The sequence below is a fragment of the Theobroma umbraticum genome, unplaced genomic scaffold (assembly GCF_002168275.2).
Source record: "Theobroma umbraticum cultivar Fairchild unplaced genomic scaffold, ASM216827v3 scaffold_147.0, whole genome shotgun sequence".
NCBI classification, from domain to species: domain Eukaryota; kingdom Viridiplantae; phylum Streptophyta; class Magnoliopsida; order Malvales; family Malvaceae; genus Theobroma; species Theobroma umbraticum.
This window is the reverse complement of record NW_018397259.1, coordinates 9,091,769-9,111,197: the sequence shown is the minus strand read 5'-3', so window position 1 is coordinate 9,111,197 and position 19,429 is coordinate 9,091,769. Positions and strand designations below refer to the sequence as shown.

At 35.7% G+C, this 19,429-nt stretch overlaps 5 protein-coding genes and 1 pseudogene across 8 annotated transcripts; 4 read left to right on the top strand and 2 right to left on the bottom strand.

The window, feature by feature from the left end:
* The first annotated feature begins 248 nt into the window (after positions 1-248).
* On the top strand, positions 249-2,318 carry PNSB2 (NDH-dependent cyclic electron flow 1). The gene is made up of 3 exons (XM_021427212.1): positions 249-775; positions 1,364-1,798; positions 1,900-2,318. The coding sequence occupies exons 1-3, from the start codon at positions 347-349 to the stop codon at positions 2,092-2,094; spliced, it is 1,059 nt and encodes a 352-aa protein (XP_021282887.1). The 5' UTR covers positions 249-346; the 3' UTR covers positions 2,095-2,318.
* A 649-nt stretch (positions 2,319-2,967) lies between these two features.
* Positions 2,968-4,736, top strand: NDF5 (NDH-dependent cyclic electron flow 5). Its single transcript, XM_021427029.2, has 3 exons — positions 2,968-3,649; positions 3,816-4,286; positions 4,437-4,736. Exons 1-3 carry the CDS (start codon positions 3,146-3,148, stop codon positions 4,629-4,631), a joined length of 1,170 nt encoding a protein of 389 aa, XP_021282704.1. The 5' UTR covers positions 2,968-3,145; the 3' UTR covers positions 4,632-4,736.
* A 408-nt stretch (positions 4,737-5,144) lies between these two features.
* Positions 5,145-8,351, bottom strand: LOC110414985 (ARM repeat superfamily protein). Its single transcript, XM_021426426.1, has 3 exons — positions 8,031-8,351; positions 5,907-7,242; positions 5,145-5,774 (listed from the first exon to the last, which is right to left on the bottom strand). The coding sequence occupies exons 2-3, from the start codon at positions 7,236-7,238 to the stop codon at positions 5,295-5,297; spliced, it is 1,812 nt and encodes a 603-aa protein (XP_021282101.1). The 5' UTR covers positions 7,239-7,242; positions 8,031-8,351; the 3' UTR covers positions 5,145-5,294.
* Positions 8,352-10,345: 1,994 nt separating this feature from the next.
* Positions 10,346-12,693, bottom strand: ING2 (PHD finger protein-like protein). Its single transcript, XM_021427059.2, has 7 exons — positions 12,542-12,693; positions 12,337-12,408; positions 12,027-12,229; positions 11,452-11,515; positions 11,095-11,351; positions 10,938-10,976; positions 10,346-10,589 (listed from the first exon to the last, which is right to left on the bottom strand). Exons 1-7 carry the CDS (start codon positions 12,585-12,587, stop codon positions 10,479-10,481), a joined length of 792 nt encoding a protein of 263 aa, XP_021282734.1. The 5' UTR covers positions 12,588-12,693; the 3' UTR covers positions 10,346-10,478.
* A 902-nt stretch (positions 12,694-13,595) lies between these two features.
* On the top strand, positions 13,596-17,636 carry LOC110415902 (Pentatricopeptide repeat (PPR) superfamily protein). 2 transcript variants are annotated; one of them, XM_021427667.2, is made up of 2 exons: positions 13,596-13,854; positions 13,977-17,079. In XM_021427667.2, the coding sequence occupies exons 1-2, from the start codon at positions 13,735-13,737 to the stop codon at positions 17,073-17,075; spliced, it is 3,219 nt and encodes a 1,072-aa protein (XP_021283342.1). In that variant the 5' UTR covers positions 13,596-13,734; the 3' UTR covers positions 17,076-17,079. The 2 variants fall into 2 exon arrangements, with proteins under 2 accessions (XP_021283342.1, XP_089639461.1); XM_089783335.1 differs by lacking the exon at positions 13,596-13,854 and adding an exon at positions 17,496-17,636 and having other exon boundaries at positions 14,292-17,071.
* On the top strand, positions 17,095-19,295 carry LOC110415903 (NADPH-dependent aldehyde reductase-like protein, chloroplastic pseudogene; annotated as a pseudogene). 2 transcript variants are annotated; one of them, XR_016351129.1, is made up of 2 exons: positions 17,095-17,666; positions 18,389-19,295. The product of XR_016351129.1 is annotated as an NADPH-dependent aldehyde reductase-like protein, chloroplastic pseudogene, transcript variant X2 (transcript). The 2 variants fall into 2 exon arrangements; XR_016351128.1 differs by having other exon boundaries at positions 17,098-17,666; positions 18,392-19,295.
* Positions 19,296-19,429: the final 134 nt, after the last annotated feature.

Genomic DNA, 19,429 nt, shown 5'->3' with positions numbered 1-19,429 from the left:
TTTCAATGTTTCATATTCCACCCTTTAATAGGTATATAAATTTTTTTATTTCGAAATAAAAATCATACATTTTGTTGAACATTTTTTATGCAAAAATAAATCAAATAATTTTTTTTTATATAAATGATAGTTTTACTAGTAAATATAAAAAATATTGTTGGATAAAAATAATTGGTTGAATTCTTCAGAGTCCTCGAATAAAAAGGTTTAGATAGGAGGAAAGTGCAAATATGTGAAAACTGCTCAAAGCCAAAAAGCATATCCAAACAAAACAGTTAGCTAAAGGATGAGACTAGCAGCTTAGTCCACTGCTGTGTGGAAGCTAACAGAGTTCTTCCTTGGAACAATGGCTTCTCTTCTTTCTTTCTCTCTTCCAAAACCAAACATAATCAAAGCTTCTTCGGCCTTTCCTGCTACAACTACCCTTTCCATTCCTGAGGCTCTTTATGAAAAATTTGGTCGTAAAGGCATCAAATTCTCGGAGTCCGATAACATTCCATTCGTCGAGCTGACAGTAAGAAATGGGAGCTCATTGAGACTGAGAATACCCGATGCTCATGTCACTTCATACAAGCCTAGGGTATATTGGAAAGATAATGGCCTCGAGGAGATCCTGCATACTGTTCCTGCAGGTGGAGCAGACTCTACCAAGGCCAAAGGAGGGATTGGTTTGGTTATCAATGATGCATCAGGTAAAAGTTCAAAAGGGTCGCTTCTGTCTGGGGCGGAGTGGACTGTAAAGGATGCTGATAATGATGCCATTGATGCTCTGCAGGTTTTTTCTTAGTTGCATACACTTGTCCTAGTTCATGTAGTTTAAAATTCTGCTGTTCAAAGTATTACCCTCGGATTATAAGTTCCTCTCTCGTCAAGGCCACACATGGACACAGTTGAAAGCCATTTTCGGGTTGCTTCAGATTGAATTCTGCATAATAGAGCAAAAAGTTCAGGATAGGCTATTTGATCAGCATATGCCGTACGGATAAAGATAATTATGGGGTTTCCTGATCTAGAATTGTCTTTTCCCCTTTCTGCAGCTTGTCTAGAAGATTTTTTCATATGATGGGGCAAAATGAAATGAATTCTTATAAACCCACTCTTTTGATTAATCTGTTGATGAATTTCTGTAAAGCAATATGATAGGTAGTTAAAACTTGTTAGCTAGGAGACTTTCCATACACTATGAAACTCTGCTGCTTTTGCTGGTGGAAATAAGAACAGAAAGACCAATAAATTCTGTAGCCGCAGGCCTTCTACATATCTTTGATTCACTGTTTTCAGTGATGAGTAATATCTTTCTATGACTATGTCCATGAATTCGTGAAAGAAAATTTATCTTCTTGGATTTGATGCTTTCTTTCAGGTTGAGTTGAGCTGTACCGCTGGAACTCTAGATATAAGTTATGTTGTCTCCCTCTATCCACTAAGCATAGCAACAGCAGTCATAGTAAAGAACAATGGCCGCAAAGATGTGACTTTAACTAGTGCCATACTTAGCCATCTGAACTTCAAAAAGAGAGGACGCACAGCAATCAATGGACTCAAAGGCTGCTCTTACTGCTCACATCCGCCTTTATCTTCGCCTTTCGAACTCTTATCTCCCTCTGAAGCAATGAAATCTGAATCTTCTGGATGGTTTGGTTCAGAGAATGAAGAGAAACCAGGTGTGTGGACAACACAAGATGTGCCAATCACCATCTTGAAGAATAAGCTCAGTAGAGTATATGCTGCTCCTCCATCAGAGAGACTAAAGGCAATTTATAACACCCCACCATCAAAATATGAAACCCTTGATCAGGTAAAACTGAACTTTTTTTATGTCCATTACTTGGAACTTTCAGTGTCTGCTTGAAGTATGAACTGAAGTTTCCCCTATTTTTTGTTGCTTCCTTTTTCCAGGACAGAGAACTCTTCTTCAGGGTAATACGAATGGGGTTTGAAGATATATACTTGTCCAGCCCTGGTTCCTTGTCAGAAAAGTATGGGAAGGATTACTTTATCTGCACAGGTCCGGCTTCAATGCTGGTGCCTGTGGTAGTGAAACCTGGAGAAAATTGGAGAGGAGCACAAGTCATTGAGCATGACAACCTGTAATTATATATTCCATTAACAGGAAAAATTTTCGTTTTTGTTTTCTTTTTTCCCTAGAGAAAAATTAGTTTTGCAAATCATTAGTGTCGTCTATTATGTAATTTCAATTCATCAACTCATTGAGTTCGATTTATGCTCACTATACTAAAATAGAAGGTTTACAAGTCGATGTCAACATTTGTAATGAAATTACTACAAGTTTGTGTAAGTAAAAGATAATCTTGAGCTTATAAATATGAATGTTGCGTATCTTATAAAGTTAACTTTTTCAACAAAAAATAATAATTTTAGAACAAAGTGATATTAAAATCAACTTCGACTCGATTTCGATGTTACACAAAGCTTTCCAACAAATAAGTGTAGATAAAGTTGCTTGATGTGACGAAATCTCATATCGAATAAATAAGAGAAAGATTTTAAAATTATAAATATTGATGTTGCACACTTTATCAAATTAACTATTTAAGTAGAGATAAACCTTATGAAAAGTATGTAATGATCCGGTACACTTGCACCTAGCTGCTTAAGACTCCAGGTGCTATAAAATCGATGAAACCATTAGATTTAGAAGGAACCAAAAAGGACTCCAACTAGCATATTTTGCTTCTAGTCAACTTTTTCAAGTTTGTAACACATTAACACTAAAAGAAACAGTATACGAAATGTTTGAATTTGAATTTTGGCAGGAGTGGGGCACACTGAGAGAGCTGAGAACCAAGAAAAAACGGAAATCAAGCTAAAAATGCTAAGCCCATTTCTACCATCTGAAAAGGATAAGGTTGATTGCTTGACAGAGGACTTGGTAATAGTAAGATAAGCTGGTACTGACCCAAAGAAAAAGGTAAACAGAAATATCTTTCAAGACTTCAATCAGAACCAACCAAAGATACCAGTTGAATTATCCTGATGGAAAGCAAAGGATAAGGGACCAACCTGATCTTTCTGTCTGGTTCCAAAAGACACTGCAAATGGACCTCCTAAGCAGGCTAGCTAGCTGCAACTAACATATCAAAGAGATAAGGAAAGAGTCTTATTACAGTAAGGAACTATTACTATGGCTTGCAGTTCACTTTTCTCACCCAACTTCACCGCTTTTTCCTCTCCAACACCAACTAGCCATCATTTATGTTATCACCCTCACCTTCCCTCTACATCTCTTCAACGCAGCAATAACAGGAGAGAATTTCCACTTGCATCTGTGGCTTCGATTCCTTACCAACCAATCAATGTGGACTACCTAGAAGGGGAATTCAGTGGCCATGGGGTCACCTTCGAAGGTATTGGTGATAGTTGTGTTGCGAAGATGGGGTTGGATAATGGCAGCCAAGCTACTCTAATGCTTCCAAGTGGCTTGATCACTTCTTACAAGGCTCCAATGTGGCATGGGGGCACAGTTGAGCTACTGCACACATCGGTTTCTGAGGGAGATGAGGGTGAGGCTGTGATACAAGGAGGGGTGTCTTTAGCCATCAACTGTGAAAGTGATAATGAAGTTTCATGGTCTCCAAGTACTTGGGCTCTTCGTGATATCAGAGGCAATTCGAAGAACTCTATTAAGGTCAGTTCAGTAGTAATTTGGTTAAGCATATGATATTGCCGATGCAGATATGATGCTTTCACATGGGCGGTGTGCCTAAAATAGTTGAGAAAGACATTGAAAGATTTGTTGTAGTCAAGGTAGTTTCTAATGAGTCTTGATTTCACTGTGAACTTGATAAATGCAGGTTGAGCTGATAAGTAGAGAAAATATGGTTGAAACAAGACATATTGTGACTCTCCAAGAAGATGTCCTAAGCTCAGAGATTAGAGTCTCGAACTCAAAATCATCACCACTACGATGGACAGGATCTATTATAAGCCATCTAACAGTTAGCAGTCCGGATGCAACATATGCACTTGGATTAGAAGGCTCAAATTTTCTCAAAATGCCACCCTTTTTGTCAAATTTTGGTATAATTCCTCCAGATTTTGACCTGGAAAATGATTCTTATATTGGCCAGCTATGGAGTCAAATGGAACTGAAAATGTTTTTCAGTGGATTGGGACAAAGAAATCACAAGAATGCTAGTGAAGCAGACAAAAAGCAGAGAGAAAGTGAAGAAATGGAGGGTGAAGAGGAGGGGTATAAGCAGTTAAATGCGCAAATGAGCAGGATTTACACCAGTGCACCTAGATTCTTCACACTCATCGACAGGGTACTTTTCTTGCAAAATTCAAATGTGCTCCATTTTAACATTAGTTTTAGACTTTAAACAAATTACTTACTCTTAAATCCCACTCATCAGAAGTCATAATTGATTGTGTTTCAATGAGACTGATTTCTTATCTTTGCTTCTATGGAGCAGGGTAGAAGAAACTCAGTTGAGGTCGGAAGAGAAGGATTTGATGAATTGTATATGTTCAGCCCTGGTTCAAGCCATGAAATCTATGGCGAGTATGCTTATATATGTGTAGGTCAGTCAGCCACACTTAAACCCATAATCTTAGGTCCAGGAGAAGTGTGGCGAGGTTGCCAGCATTTACACAACCCAAACATGTAAACCATCATTAAGCATGCTTTTAAATTCATCAAGTAAATTTGCATGCTTGTGAGTTGTGAATGAAAGGAATCACTGTTGGGTGTTGACTGCAATAATCAACATTAACACTTTCTCATTGCTCAAACTTTTCTTAAAAAATGAAGAACATTAAATTTGAAGCATCACATCACTGTTTTCCAGAATGAAGATACAAAGAAAGCAATGTTTTACATTTTTTGATCATGTAATGGAAAAAACAGTAGCTCTAATTTCCCTTTGGGAAACATAAATAGGATGTATTTTCAACAGAGAATGCAACATCAGACCATAATATTACTAAGATATATGGAAAACCATCAGCGGTTGCTAATGTCAATCATTCAGACGATGGTAAGACACTCTTCAACACCCAGAATATGGATTAGGTCTTGATGACAAGCACATTATTAACAGGAGAGACTACAAAAGCAATGAATAAATATAGGAAAACCAAAGCTTACGAGAAGCAGAAATGCTTTACTCCTGGTAAATTCATTAAACAGAGAACTAATGACTGTTCATTAAAAGCAGTAACAAATATTGTTACAGAAGGACATTGTAATGACCTATTTCCAACATTCTTCCCACTAACCTTACTCCTAATTCACTAGGATTGAAAGAGTTTGATACAACAGAGTGAGTGAGTCAAGTTGGAACTACAAGGAAGCCTTCATCCTGAACTTCAGTCCACAGAAATGAAGTGAGAACAGCAAGTACAATGAAAAAGAGGCCAAAAAGCATTTTAAAAACTGTCTTCCTACGAGCTTTCTCATTGTGAAACTCCTGAGTTTCAGTTTTAATCTTGGGAACTGCCTCGCAAGACGCTTGGACATCAATGTCAGCAGGACTATCATCAGTTGATGACACAGATTCAGAGACACCTTGGAATTCATCACCATCAGTATACAAATGTCCATTCCCTTTGACCTCATAGATCATACCATGGCGAAAACCATTGGGATTTGCCATTGGGCTCCATCCAAATTTCTCTGAGGATGGACTTCTGAACCTTCTGGCTTGTTTCTCAGAGTAATCTGAGTTCAAATCATTGGGATCTTGAAGAGAGCGGATGAGCTTTCTTGGAGTTGTAAAGAGATTGTCTACATTAATCCGAGAACGTGACCTCTGAAGTGCAAACATAACAGGCAAAATGCAGTTTTATAAAGTGATAATATCAACAGATCCAAAAATAAACAAACAGAAAAATAAATAAAATTAAGAGGACCAAATTCAAATAGACAATTTTGAGCATCTTACCTGAGGACTGGGAGTGGCACTTCTTGGTAGCCCATTTCTAGGACTTCTCTGCAAGAATCCTGCAAATTCTTCTGTGTACTCTGATCCATGATTGGTTAGTTCATGATGATCTGAGGGTGAATCACATATGGAACTTCCCCGAGCCACTGCAGAGAACAAACCATCCTTGAGAGATACATCGACACCCCCATTTTCATACCTCCAAAGCTTCCGATTCACACTCCTTTGATCATATTCCATGTTGCGAGATATCTGAGTCATTGAAACTGGTGACTCAATTAAAGAATCAGATTCCATAAAGGAATCAAGCGTCTGTGATTCAGGTGAAGCAGTTGCAGGAGATCTATCACCTTTAGTGACTAAGTTCCTTCTACGGCTGTTGTCTTTTCTACCATAGTTTGACCCAGTAACTGAACCGCAACTATTCTCCAATTTTGACCCTTCCTCTTGAGCTATTTTTTTTGCAGTTTGCAAAGCTTCATAAGCAGCCCCCTTAACATAAGCCATCTGATCAGATTGACACTTCTCCATCTCTTCCATAATCAACTCCACCTCCGAGAACATGCTCCTAGGATCCAACCACTTCATCAAGAAATTAATCATTTGTATTGCTGAAAATCGTTTCTGAGAATTACCTTCTGCAAGCCCAGCATTTGATATTCTCAAACCAGATTTTATTAACAATCTCGCATATGCTTCGACAATGAGAGCATTTTGCTTTGCTAAAGCCATAACCAGGCCCATATGTGCATTGGTCTGAGTGGACTTCTCCTCCAAAGCTGCAGCCACATTCTGACAAACCTTGTTCACCATCTCATCAGAAGCAAACCGCCAGTTATCCGATTCCACAAGGGCCTTCAAACAAAGTGCCGCCCCTGAACTCAAGCTTTCTTGGGAACCCAAAAGAGATTCTGTAAGAGGCTTACAAAGTGAGTGAATTATAAACCTCTTCTTATCTTCTGGGGTGGTTGGATCAATCCCGTATCTTGCAATTGCAGGTACCACCTTTGAACATGCCTGTTGAAGAGGGAAGGACCCGGCACTTGAAGCTAATGTCTTGATAATAGTCAACATGATGCTATCAATCTGAGGAACAATCTTCACACCATGGACACGAGCAAGAACCTCGTAGAGTGAAATTGTGTATTCACCAGACACAGAGCCGGTCTCTTTGGTCTCAGAAACTTGAGCAAGAAAGACAGGTATTGCCTTGGAATCCAAGTCTCTCACATATGATTTCAGTGCTTTCATTGCTGATTTTCGACTATCAGCATCTTTGTCAAGGTTGGCTAATTCTCGCCGTAGTATTGGGCTAAGATTTCTACCCATCATTTACCTGTAACCACAGAACAAGGCAAGCCATTTTGATAAAAGCAGAAAGAAGAAGAAGAAGAAGAGAGGTGTAGCCCAAGAATTGAGTTGAAAGGATTACATGTAAACAGATAAAAAGGTTTGTTATTTGAAAGCAGCTATCTTAACACCCTGATTTAATGCTAAGAAAACTGAGAAAAAGACAACACAACCAGAAATTACACTCTCATTTCTTAGAATTGAATCAACCAAAATATTTAATATCCAGTTGAAATAAACCAGTTTATATAGAAAATAAGATTTCAAAGTTCAAAGTTACAATTTCCACTACTTCCCTTCCGTTTCCTATGAACCTAACGCAAAAATAAACCTTCTTTATCTGGGAAATTAACAACTTTCATTATTACAACATAAAAGCAGCCAAATCTCAGATTTTTCTTGCAACATAACATGCAGATCAAAAAACACATAAAAAAGTGAAATTTAAAAGCAAAACCACAAAACAAGAACCAAAATTTGATAAAGCCTCCCCCTTTCTATTAGTAAAATAATTTTTTTAAAAAAAATATCTAGCAAGAAGGGTATTTAGATACTATGCTAACAAATCTAAACCAAACAAAATAATTCAAAATCAAATCCAAGAGGAAAACAAAAAGAAGAAAACAGAGCAGCAAACTTTGCTCTGTGTCTAAAATGACAAAACAACTAAAAAGAAACCAAATTTATGAAAAGGGTAATTCAGATTTTGTTCTAAAACCAAAAAAATGAACTAAAAATGATATAAAAAAATACCCCCAAAAACAAAAACCCTACCTTTCAAAAGACCTTTTTGTTTCTCACTCTTCTTTTTCTTCTCCTCCAACTGGTAAAGCACTTGTCTTTCTAACCATAAACCAATATCAAAAAATTTTGAATCTTTAAACAAATTCGAAGAACTTTCTCAATCTTGCAACCACTAAAGACAAAAACCCAAGAATTAAACAAAAGTCTTTTTGGGTTTTTTTAATTGAATTTTTTTGGTTTAAAGTATTTTCGTTGGTAGATAGTTGGAGGGGTTCAGGTATTTAGGGTTTTTCCTCTTTTTTTCTTTTAATTTGATATTTTCGGATTTTTTTTCGTCGCGTTAGTATCTCCGTATTTTGAGGGCTGTCTGATTAAGGGATTTCCTTTTTACGTTGAAATTCAAATCTTTCTTCGAAATCCCACCGCTGTCCCTCCTCTTGGCGGGTCCCCGCCGTGAAATTTTGTCTTTTATGACCGTTATACCCTTTGACGATGTTCGGACAAAGATTCCATAAAGGATATTGTCCGAACTTACCATTCACTCTTCTTCCTCTTTTTCTCTTTTTATTTAAACTAAAATACACCTGTCATAATTTTAATCATAATTGTTTTAAGCAATCATTTTTTTTCATAAAATTTTCAAATAAAATTTAAATAAATGTTTAATATTTAATTAAATTTTTATATTTTATTATATTGATGTGATACTAAAATGTTTTATGATCATAATGTTATATTAATATTAAAATATTTATTTAATTTAAAATAAAATATAAATATAAAATTTAACATAATAAAAAATTTTGAAATTTTTTAATTAATTGAAGAGTTTTTAAATATTTAATTGACATTTTAAATTTATATATATAACTTTTTTTTTTGGGTTATAAGACATAAAAGCGGTCCTTGTAGTTATGAAGTACAGGAGACTAAAAGCTTTAGAAAATCATTATGCAAAAGGTACAACTACTTATTGCTTTTTCTTTTAGCTTATCTTAAATGCCCTTCAAACTTTTTTTAATTAAAATTAAAAAGATTGTTAAGAGAAATCATTGAAAAGGGGAAATCACTACAAACCATTTCTCATGATTGTGAAGACAAAAAAAAATGTGTACAAAACCCCTTACTTAATGAAAGTAAAGGACTATGCAAAGCTATTATTATTATTATTATTCTAATTTTCATTAGTTTTAATCATATTTAATTTAGAGTTTCAAATTAAAATAGTAATTTAATCATATTTTTGTAATTTTGAAGATAACATGGCTCATGGGCTTCACAACTGAGCACAGTGCCCCATAGTAAAGACGAGTGGCAGTCATGGGATCCTGTGCCTTATCTTGCATTCCAAAATCTAGCTCCAGTTGGGGCTTTGTCTATTGTCCTGGACCAAGGGTAGTTCCGTCATTTACATTCTTGTACTTCCGGTGACCCCAAAAATTTTCAGTTCCCGCCCTCCCCATTGCTTGATTCCTTCACAGATTCAAAAGGGGATAGATTGTATCAGGCATCTGCTAAGAGTCAAAAACTCTCATGAGGTAATGGCAGAAAGATGACTTCTTTTGGGCCACAACCCACTCAAACATTTTTGATGATATTACATGTGCGAGGGAAGAATTTGAATTTTAAATGTTTTAAAAATTATAAATGAGTTTACTGATTTATTTTTATTATGTATTTGTATCGAATTTTTAAATTTTTTTATCAAATATTGATGATGTTATCAAAACGGATATGAAATTTTAATGACGTGAAACATAAATGCATTCAGTTTTTTATCATAAGATTGATAAAATGTGTGAATTTTCGAGATTCATATAACGGTGCAATAATTGTAGATGATATATGCTTTTATATGTAGACCCCTCTACTGGCACCATAGAAGGAAAAGTGGAGTCCAAGGTTTAAGATATTCTGATCCTTTTCAGTGAGTTCTTTGAGTCTCTGTTTATCAAATAAAAGCAGTATAAATTTTAAGACAAGTGGGAACTAATGATCTGTCATTGAACCTAGAATTGAAACAGATGCAAAGATCATTGAATCATCTGATTGTACCATGCCCAAAGTCAGTTGCAGGTTTTAGTGCAGCATGAATCTCAGCAGTTGAGACAGGTTGAGGTCTTTATTCTGTTAGGTAAGAACATTTAAAGGTGATGAACCAGATGTCCCATGTTCATTACCAGATTTATATCCGTATCTCCTGATGGTATACTTGACAAGAGATGGTTTGGTTGTTTCGTAGGAATGGTCAAGCTCTCGCAACATCTGGTCATATACCATCCATCAAAAGTTAAATTTCTCCGCATTTACTTTGACGAATCATCAAATTAAATGGCTCACAGCTCTGTAACAAAACCTATCTCCATTGATTGAATTACAGTTACAATATTTCTTCCTAAATTCTGGAAAAAGATGCTGAAACAGCATAATGAACAATTCACTGAAACATCTCAAATAGTGCAATACATACATGTATCATTATTGACATTGTGGAAGCATTCTACAGGTTGGGCAGTACCACTTTCCCTTGAATCTTGTCTCTGGCGTCAGCCCAACACATGCATAATGGAACCATTCACCTCCTTGACACTGAAGGAACAAATGTGTTAGACAATAAGTACCAAACAAATCTTAGTAGTCACTGTGTCAAATCATGATGAATAAATAGCAATTAAACTTTTTGGGGGAACAGGGGAGCTCATAATCAAAACATCATGTATTGCAACACATGTTTGTGCTACATATGCATAGTACTCCAACCCCACATTATCCGTTAATTCTTTTGCATAATTCATTATTGTGACACTTAGATGTGATTAATATAAGAAGCTTTAATAACTACAAGTTAATTATGGAGAAGTCAAATGTAAAGAAATACAAATGCTAGTACATATCAGTACAGAAAAAAAAAAGAAGATGGAGAGGAACGGAACTCACATTTTCATTGTCACAGGCAATCATATCTCCAAAGGACACCTAAATAATTGATAAAACAATCCTTCAATTTTGGATCAAACCTTTTAAATCAAAGAAGCAGTGAAAAGCATGTACAACAATAATTAGATGTACAAAATAATGAATAAAAAGGCAGAACCTGGTGGCAGACACAATAAGTAGGTTCATTTGGATCAATAGGTTGTTCTACATCAAGAGGGCTAGCGAAGTCCTTCTTATGGCTCCCTGGAGGAGGCATGAGTTCAAAGTCCCTATCACGCTCTCGATCCCAATCTCTATCCCTGTATTCTAGCCTCTTTGATTGAGGGGTTCCGTAAAAGTGCTTGCGTTTCTCAAGTTTAGGAACAATAGGTAAAGGAGGAAGAATGGCAGGCTCATCTGGTGGTATCTTTCCTTCTGATAAAATTGCAGGAAGAAAAAGCATGGTGACAAATTGATCACCTGAGGTAGTATTTTATCCATCAAAGATAAACAATTTTGATTCCAACTACTGTACCTTGCTTTAGATCTTCTGCAAAGTAGGTCAAATCCTCATCAAGACGTTTTACATGGCTATCTATCTGAAATACGTTTCAGGTATCAGAATTTGGTGAGCTTTAATCATAATGTGATTCACAAAAACCAACAGTAGCTTGTGAAGCTACATATATAGATATTATATATATAAGAAACCGGACCAATGGGTCTAGAATACATTGCATCCATAATTGTGGATGAACAAGAAGCAAAAATCTAATTAGTCTTATAGAGGGGAAGTAAGCACGAGAAAGTATCAGTGATAAAATCCATCTTGTTAGTCGCAAATGAATTGAAATAGAGTCCAGAAACTATGCCTTTTTGTAGCTTGAACCAGAGTTCTGGTGCTTGCCAGTCATACATTTTAGTGGCTGAGTAAAAGCCACTTAGATAGACTTTGAAATAATTATTTTGATTTTGTAACCAACGAGGCCCTGAATTCAGATATACTGGTTAAAAAGGTGCACAAGATTAGTAATTCTATCGCTTTCTACACGATCATACAGATCACAAAGCAATGCACAGTCAATCACAAACACAACAAATGGAACTCACCAAATCATAAGCCTGTCGAGCCAACAGAACCTTCTCGGTGCACAAGCTCAATGCATTTTCTTGACTTGCCTCTATATCCTTCCTCATTTTCTCAATAGTGTCCTCATCTTCATGACTATTATTAAAATAATTATTTCCATTCCCTCTTTTCGCCGCCAATCCTAGACAATACTTAGTTTGCTGCCTTGTATGATTAATCATAGCTTCCCCAAAAAAAAAAAAATCAATCACAATCCCTAAATTCAAAACCCTAATTTTTTAAAAAATAAAAACCCTAATTTTTTAAAAACCATAAATTATATAGGCTTACATTGGGACCGTTCATCGAGTTCTCGGATTGTATTCAGGAGTCTCTGAAGCTCAGCTGGTAATGTGCTTGCGTCTATTGGAAATTAAAAAAAAAATTCAAACTTTAAATTAAAACATGAAATTCAAGCTCGAAATTAACTTTAAAAAACCTAAAAAAAATAAAAATTTGATGTGAGAAACTTAAACAATCCGGGATTGGCACTTACACTCCAGATAATCGTCTACGTAGACGCCGGTTCTTGCAATTGCCATTTTAGGTCAGGAATTTGGTGGGTTTTAGGGTTTTGATTTGGAAGATCCTGCGAATTTAATATTTTTTTGCCCCCTCTAGGGTTTCTGCTGCGGATTATAGACGAAGGAGAAGGAAAAAAACGAGGTCGTTTTAGCTTGGTAAATAACAAAGAAGGCTTTTGACCGTTGTAAAGGCGGGGAATTCCGGTGGCTGGTAAATAATAAATATATATAATTATAATTGAAGAGAAAACAATTTATTTGAGGACTTTATTTACATTTATTTACTAATTTTTTGCTTTCTATTTTTTTATTTTACTATTTCTTGACCTAAACTGAAATAAAAATAACAAACAATAGTTTAAAAAAATAATAAAATAAAAGAAGTACATAATAAATGTAAATTTATTCATAATAAATCTCTTACTCGAACTTTAAACTTTTTATTCGTGTCTGTCTCAAACTTTATTTGATATATTCAATTAAAAAAATTCATTATTATCTTTAATTTACCTAATTAAAAATTTACCTTCATATTGAGATGAATAAACAAAATCTATTATATCTTGTAGCGTGTTATTATCAAAATTAAACCTTTAAATAACAAAAATTTAAAACCCAATTTATATCAAGCATCACAATTTAAAAAAAAACAAATTAAAAATTTTTTATTACAATTGTATCTTTATTTAAATTTTCAGCTATACTAATTTTTACTCTAAATTTTTATGAATTCATATTTAATGTATTATTTGTAGGTATTATTCGTAAATTAAATATTATTATTTTGTTAATAAATAAATTTAAAAATTTTAAAAATAAATTATTATAATTTTATAAATATGATATAATATTTTGTAATTATATAAATATTATACATGATGCATCAAATATATATTTTATTTTTATTTTTTATGAAAAAACAAAATTTTAAAAGACATGAAATAATTTCTTTTTTTTTTTTAACTCTACTAATACAATAAACGACATGTAGTTTTCAGTTATTCTGGTGCTTTTGGCGCCAGTCGATAGAGCAAAGCAAAACCACTAGCAATCCTTAAAGCTAGGAAAACTCTATGATATCTCACTGACATCTTTAAAACCTTTGGCAGAAACTCTTAGCAAAGTTGATGCTCAATCCAATACTCAAAAACCCAACAATAATCCCATGTTTCTTAACCATCTTTCTCTTCATGGTTCCTCCACTTATTCCTTCTTTTACCACTTCCCTTTCCTTAAACTCAAACCCCTCCAAATCTCTCTTAACCACTCCCAAAACTTCCAAAAGGTAATGCTTCTTCTTTTTTTTTTTTTCCGTTTTACTTAGTTATTCATTGACTTCTGTTATAACCCATTTCCTTTTTTCTTATGATATCTCATTTTCTGTTCTTATTTTTGGAAATTGTGCAGTATTTTAATAGGAAATGGAGCAGACTGAGATTAGCTTGTTTTAATACCAATGCTATTTCTCATTCATTTGATGAGCTTTCTATTGAAGAAAATGAAGGGAATTCGAAGGAAGTTTCTTTCTTGTATTGGATGGAAAATAGAGGTATAAAAGCCAATCAACAAACTTTTCTTTGGCTTTTAGAAGGGTGTTTAAATTCTGGGTCTATAGAGGAAGGAAAGAAGCTTCATGGGAAGATTTTGAAGATGGGTTTTAGTAAAGAACATGTTTTATCTGAAAAGCTCATGGATTTTTATATCGTTTCAGGTGATTTAGACGCTGCAATCAACGTTTTTGATGATATGCCAAAAAGAAATGTTTTTTCTTGGAATAAAATGCTTTCTGGGTTTATTTCAAAGAAACTGGATAATAAAGCTTTGAGATTTTATTCAAGGATGGTAGTTGAGAATGTGAATCCTAATGAGAGAACATTCGCCGGAATTTTAAAGGCCTGTAGCGGTAGTAATGTTTGGTTTGAATATGTTGAACAAATTCATGCTAGGATCATTCGTCATGGTTTTGGTTTTAGCTCCTTTGTTTGTAACCCATTGATTGATTTGTACACAAAAAATGGATTCATAGATTCTGCTATAAAGGTGTTTGATAAACTATATGTGAAAGATAGTGTTTCGTGGGTGGCTATGATCTCTGGTTTATCTCAAAATAGATATGAAGAGCAAGCTATTTTGTTGTTTTCTGAGATGCATATATCGGGAATTTTCCCTACTCCATATGTATTTTCAAGTGTTTTAAGTGCTTGCACAAAAATAGAGTTCTTTAAGCTGGGAGAGCAGCTCCATAGCCTTGTTTTCAAACAGGGATTTTCTTCTCAGACTTTTGTCTGCAATGCTTTAGTAACTTTGTATTCACGCTCTGGGAGTCTAGTGTCAGCAGAAAAAATTTTCAGCAATATGCAGCTTCGGGATGGAGTTACTTATAACTCACTGATCTCTGGGTTAGCACAGTGTGAATATAGTGATAGAGCTCTAGAATTGTTTGAGAAAATGCATCATGATTGCTTGAAACCCGACTGTGTTACAGTTGCCAGTCTTTTGGGTGCCTGTGCATCTCTTGGAGCCTTATATACAGGGAAACAGCTACACTCATATGCTATTAAAGCAGGATTTTCTATGGACATAATTGTTGAAGGTTCTCTGCTAGATCTTTATGTTAAATGCTCTGATATAGAAACTGCATATGAGTTCTTTAGTACAACAGAGACTGAAAATGTCGTTTTATGGAATGTGATGCTTGTCGCATATGGGCAGTTAGATAATCTCATTGAGTCTTTTCATATATTTAGACAGATGCAAATTGAAGGATTGGTGCCTAACCAATTTACCTATCCAAGTATTTTAAGAACTTGCACCTCAGTAGGAGCTCTTGACTTAGGAGAGCAGATTCATTCTCAAGTAATTAAAACTGGTTTTCAGTATAATGTGTATGTCTGTAGTGTACTAATTGACATGTATGCTAAGCTTGGAAAACTAGAAACTGCCTTAGAAATTCTCAGAAAACTTCCTGAGGAGGATGTAGTTTCTTGGACAGCTATGATTGCAGGGTATACACAGCATGATATGTTTTATGAAGCTCTTAAACTTTTCGGAGAAATGCTGAACCAAGGGATCCAATCAGATAACATTGGACTTTCAAGTGCAATCAGTGCATGTGCTGGTATTCAAGCACTCAGTCAAGGAAGACAGATTCATGCCCGATCTTTTCTCTCTGGTTTCTCAGATGATCTTTCCATTGGCAATGCACTTGTTAGTCTTTATGCTAGATGCAGTCAGAGGCAAGATGCATACAAAGCATTCAAAAAAATTGATAATAAAGATATTGTATCATGGAATGCATTGATATCAGGATTCACACAAAGTGGGCTCTGTGAGGAAGCATTGCAGGTTTTTTCCCAGCTGAATAGAGCTGGATTGGAAGCTACTTTATATACTTTTATCTCCTCTGTTAGTGCTGCTGCTAATACTGCTAATATAAAACAAGGAAAGCAGATCCATGCCATGATCATAAAAAAGGGGTATGACTTGGAAATTGAAGTGTCTAATGTTTTGATTACATTGTATGCAAAGTGTGGTAGCATTGATGATGCTAAAAAAGAATTTTTGGAAATGCCTGAGAAAAATGAAGTTTCATGGAATGCCATGATCACGGGCTATTCTCAACACGGATATGGCATCGAGGCAATAGATCTCTTTGAGAGGATGAAACAGATTGGTGTGACACCAAATCATGTGACTTTTGTGGGTGTTTTATCAGCTTGTAGTCATGTGGGTTTGGTGGATGAAGGCCTTGGTTACTTTGACTCCATGAGCAAAGAACATGGTTTAGTGCCCAAACCTGAACATTATGCTTGTGTTGTGGATCTTCTTGGCCGAGCTGGTCTTTTGTGCTATGCAAGAAAATTTATTGAGGATATGCCTATTGAACCGGATGCCATCATTTGGAGGACCCTCTTAAGTGCTTGTGCTGTTCATAAGAATGTAGACATTGGAGAATTTGCTGCTCATCATCTTCTTAAACTGGAACCTCAAGACTCAGCAAGTTACGTCCTCCTCTCTAATTTATATGCAGTGTCTAAGAAATGGGATTCTAGGGACCAGACAAGGCAAACGATGAAAGAAAGGGGTGTGAAAAAGGAGCCTGCTCAGAGCTGGATTGAGGTTAAAAATTCGATTCATGCATTTTTTGTTGGTGACAGGCTCCATCCACTTGCTGAGAAGATATATGAGCACATAGGGGATCTTAATAAACGAGCAGCTGAAATTGGTTATGTCCAAGACCGTTATAGCCTTTTCAGTGATGAGGAACTAGGACAGAAGGACCCGACTGTGTATATTCACAGTGAGAAGCTAGCTATTGCTTTTGGGCTCCTTAGTTTGCCCAGTGCAATTCCTGTTCGTGTCATTAAGAATCTTCGTGTGTGCAATGATTGCCATAATTGGATCAAGTTTGTGTCCATGATATCTAATCGACTGATTGTAGTACGAGATGCATACCGGTTTCATCATTTTGAAGGTGGCTCTTGTTCATGCAGAGATTACTGGTAAATTAATATTGAAATTGGGTGGACTAATGGGGCTTTGAAAATGCACCTTGATTTGATGCCTGAAGATGATTTTGTGCGTCATTTAGTAACAATTCATTGTGATAAGCATTATGCCTTCATTAATTATCTTCATATAAGACTGTACAGATGCTTTATGTGCTGTACTTCCAAAACTTCTTGTTATCAAATACTATCTTCTACTTTCGTAGTTCTTGCTCTGGTTTATCGTATCTTCTATAAGATGCTTCCTTCAAGACCCGAGCTGTCGATCATTATTTAATAGTGGTGTTTGCTTGTGCAGAGATAACTGGTAAATTTTGCATATATTTTGAGCCATCTCCTCAAAAGCTTGTAAAGCATTTTTCATTTTCTAATGGCGATCATTTACTTTATTTTCATTCTCTTTATTTTGCTTTGCAAGGTGAAAACATCAACAGCATATTTGATTAGCTTATTCTGTTTGAGCTTCACTTCCCTGTTTCCGCTACTGGTTTGAAGTTTGAAGAAGTTCAAGGTGCAACAACTTGTTTATCTCACTGTCGCTGTCTCTCTAGAAAACCAGAAGCTATCTGCTCTGATGTTAGACAAGAAGGTAACATTTTCCTCCTAAGCACCAACCTTGGAGTTTTAAACCTTGAAAAGAAATAGAAATGGAAAGAGCATGTGTACACTGAACTCTATCCTAGGTCCATATCTTTTACCAGCCTTCTGCTAATTGTTTTATGGTATATCTAATAGTTTTTTTAATAAAAAAATATTCTGCTCCACAGTCATATATGCGTCATGGAATACGTATACTCACTCCCCAAACAACCCTTTCTTTTGCTTTGTTTTATGGTGCATTTAACCTGCCTAGCTAAAACCATGACAGTGTGTGATTTGTTTAATACTATAAAGTTTATTGTTTTATTTTTGCTGAAATATTATAATATAAAATTGATTGACATTTACGCAAACCAATCTCTTTTCTGAAGTTTCAATAAAGAACTTGAAACTCCAGATAGATTAAAGAGTTTGTTCAAAGATGCCAACTGACTTTTGTTTTATAGTAATTTTGTTGTCTATTGCGAAGACTGAATTATTTTCCATTCCTATTTCACCTCTGGCAATGAGGGAAATTTTGAAATTGTCAAAGTATACTCTCACGTCAGAGCCTTGACCTGCTACAAATCATTAAAGCCCCTCAGTTCAGATTTCATTTTGTTCTGATCAGCTATAAATATCGTTGACACCCATCCATTTCCAAATCCCAACATAAAAGTGCTCTTTTCAGTTTTCCTCATTTCCAAATTCACTATTTCACCATTTTGGCAGCAGAAACAAGCATGGAGGAATCATCATCTTCCCTTTCGCTCAAGGACCGGGTAGCAATAGTAACTGGCGGCTCTCGTGGAATTGGCTGTGCCATTGCCATTCACCTCCATTCTCTTGGTGCAAGAGTTGCACTCAATTATGCTTCAAACTCTACACAAGCTGATCTTTTGGCATCTGAACTGAATGCCTCTTATACTCCTGAACATACCAGAGCAGTTGCTATCAAAGCTGATGTTTCGGATCCTAAGCAAGTCAAGCTACTCTTTGATAGAGCTGAACAAGAATTTGGCTCAAAGATACATATCCTTGTCAACTGTGCTGGTGTGATGGATCAAAAGTATCCAACCTTGGCAAATACAACAATGGAGGATTGGGATAGCACATTTAATATCAACACTAAAGGATCATTCCTCTGTTGTCGTGAGGCAGCCAATCGCATGACACGTGAAGGTGGTGGAAGAATCATAATGATCTCCACCTCTCTCGTGGGATCTCTCCTACCAGGATACGCAGCTTATGTTGCTTCCAAGGCAGCCGTTGAGGCTATGATGAAGATATTGGCCAAGGAGCTCAAAGGCACAAGAGTAACTGCTAATTGTGTTGCTCCAGGACCAGTAGCCACAGAGTTGTTCTTTGCTGGTAAAACTGACGAAACCATCAAGAGATTTGCGGATGCTTGCCCTTTAGGTCGATTAGGTGAGCCCAAGGATATAGCAGGGATAGTGGGATTTTTAGCTAGTGATGCTGGAGAGTGGATCAATGGGCAGGTAATCAGAGTCAATGGAGGAGTTGTTGTTTAAACAGCGTCATGCTGCTCTCTCTCCTTTTCTTTTCCTCTTTGATCTTGATGAATGGATTTTCCCCCATGTTTCATAGTATTTTTTACCAATAAATAAATAGCACTGGAAGCTGGAAATTTTCTCTGCTAATTATGGTAGAAAATAATTTTCATAACATCTACAACTTAAATTGTTATCCAATGGAACTCAACTCAAAAAATGAGCTTAACGCCTTAACCCCTAGAGCTAAAACTTGCCAACT

Coding starts and splice junctions, on each gene's coding strand:
- PNSB2 (XM_021427212.1), top strand. CDS start 347: ATGGCTTCTCTTCTTTCTTTCTCTCTTCCAAAACCAAACATAATCAAA. Junction 776..1,363: donor ATGCCATTGATGCTCTGCAG/GTTTTTTCTTAG, acceptor GCTTTCTTTCAG/GTTGAGTTGAGCTGTACCGC. Junction 1,799..1,899: donor AATATGAAACCCTTGATCAG/GTAAAACTGAAC, acceptor TCCTTTTTCCAG/GACAGAGAACTCTTCTTCAG.
- NDF5 (XM_021427029.2), top strand. CDS start 3,146: ATGGCTTGCAGTTCACTTTTCTCACCCAACTTCACCGCTTTTTCCTCT. Junction 3,650..3,815: donor ATTCGAAGAACTCTATTAAG/GTCAGTTCAGTA, acceptor TGATAAATGCAG/GTTGAGCTGATAAGTAGAGA. Junction 4,287..4,436: donor TCTTCACACTCATCGACAGG/GTACTTTTCTTG, acceptor TCTATGGAGCAG/GGTAGAAGAAACTCAGTTGA.
- LOC110414985 (XM_021426426.1), bottom strand. CDS start 7,238: ATGATGGGTAGAAATCTTAGCCCAATACTACGGCGAGAATTAGCCAAC. Junction 5,775..5,906: donor GTGCCACTCCCAGTCCTCAG/GTAAGATGCTCA, acceptor TTTGCACTTCAG/AGGTCACGTTCTCGGATTAA.
- ING2 (XM_021427059.2), bottom strand. CDS start 12,587: ATGGCAATTGCAAGAACCGGCGTCTACGTAGACGATTATCTGGAGT. Junction 12,409..12,541: donor CGTAGACGATTATCTGGAGT/GTAAGTGCCAAT, acceptor AATTTCCAATAG/ACGCAAGCACATTACCAGCT. Junction 11,352..11,451: donor TGCAGAAGATCTAAAGCAAG/GTACAGTAGTTG, acceptor CAATTTTATCAG/AAGGAAAGATACCACCAGAT.
- LOC110415902 (XM_021427667.2), top strand. CDS start 13,735: ATGTTTCTTAACCATCTTTCTCTTCATGGTTCCTCCACTTATTCCTTC. Junction 13,855..13,976: donor ACTCCCAAAACTTCCAAAAG/GTAATGCTTCTT, acceptor GAAATTGTGCAG/TATTTTAATAGGAAATGGAG.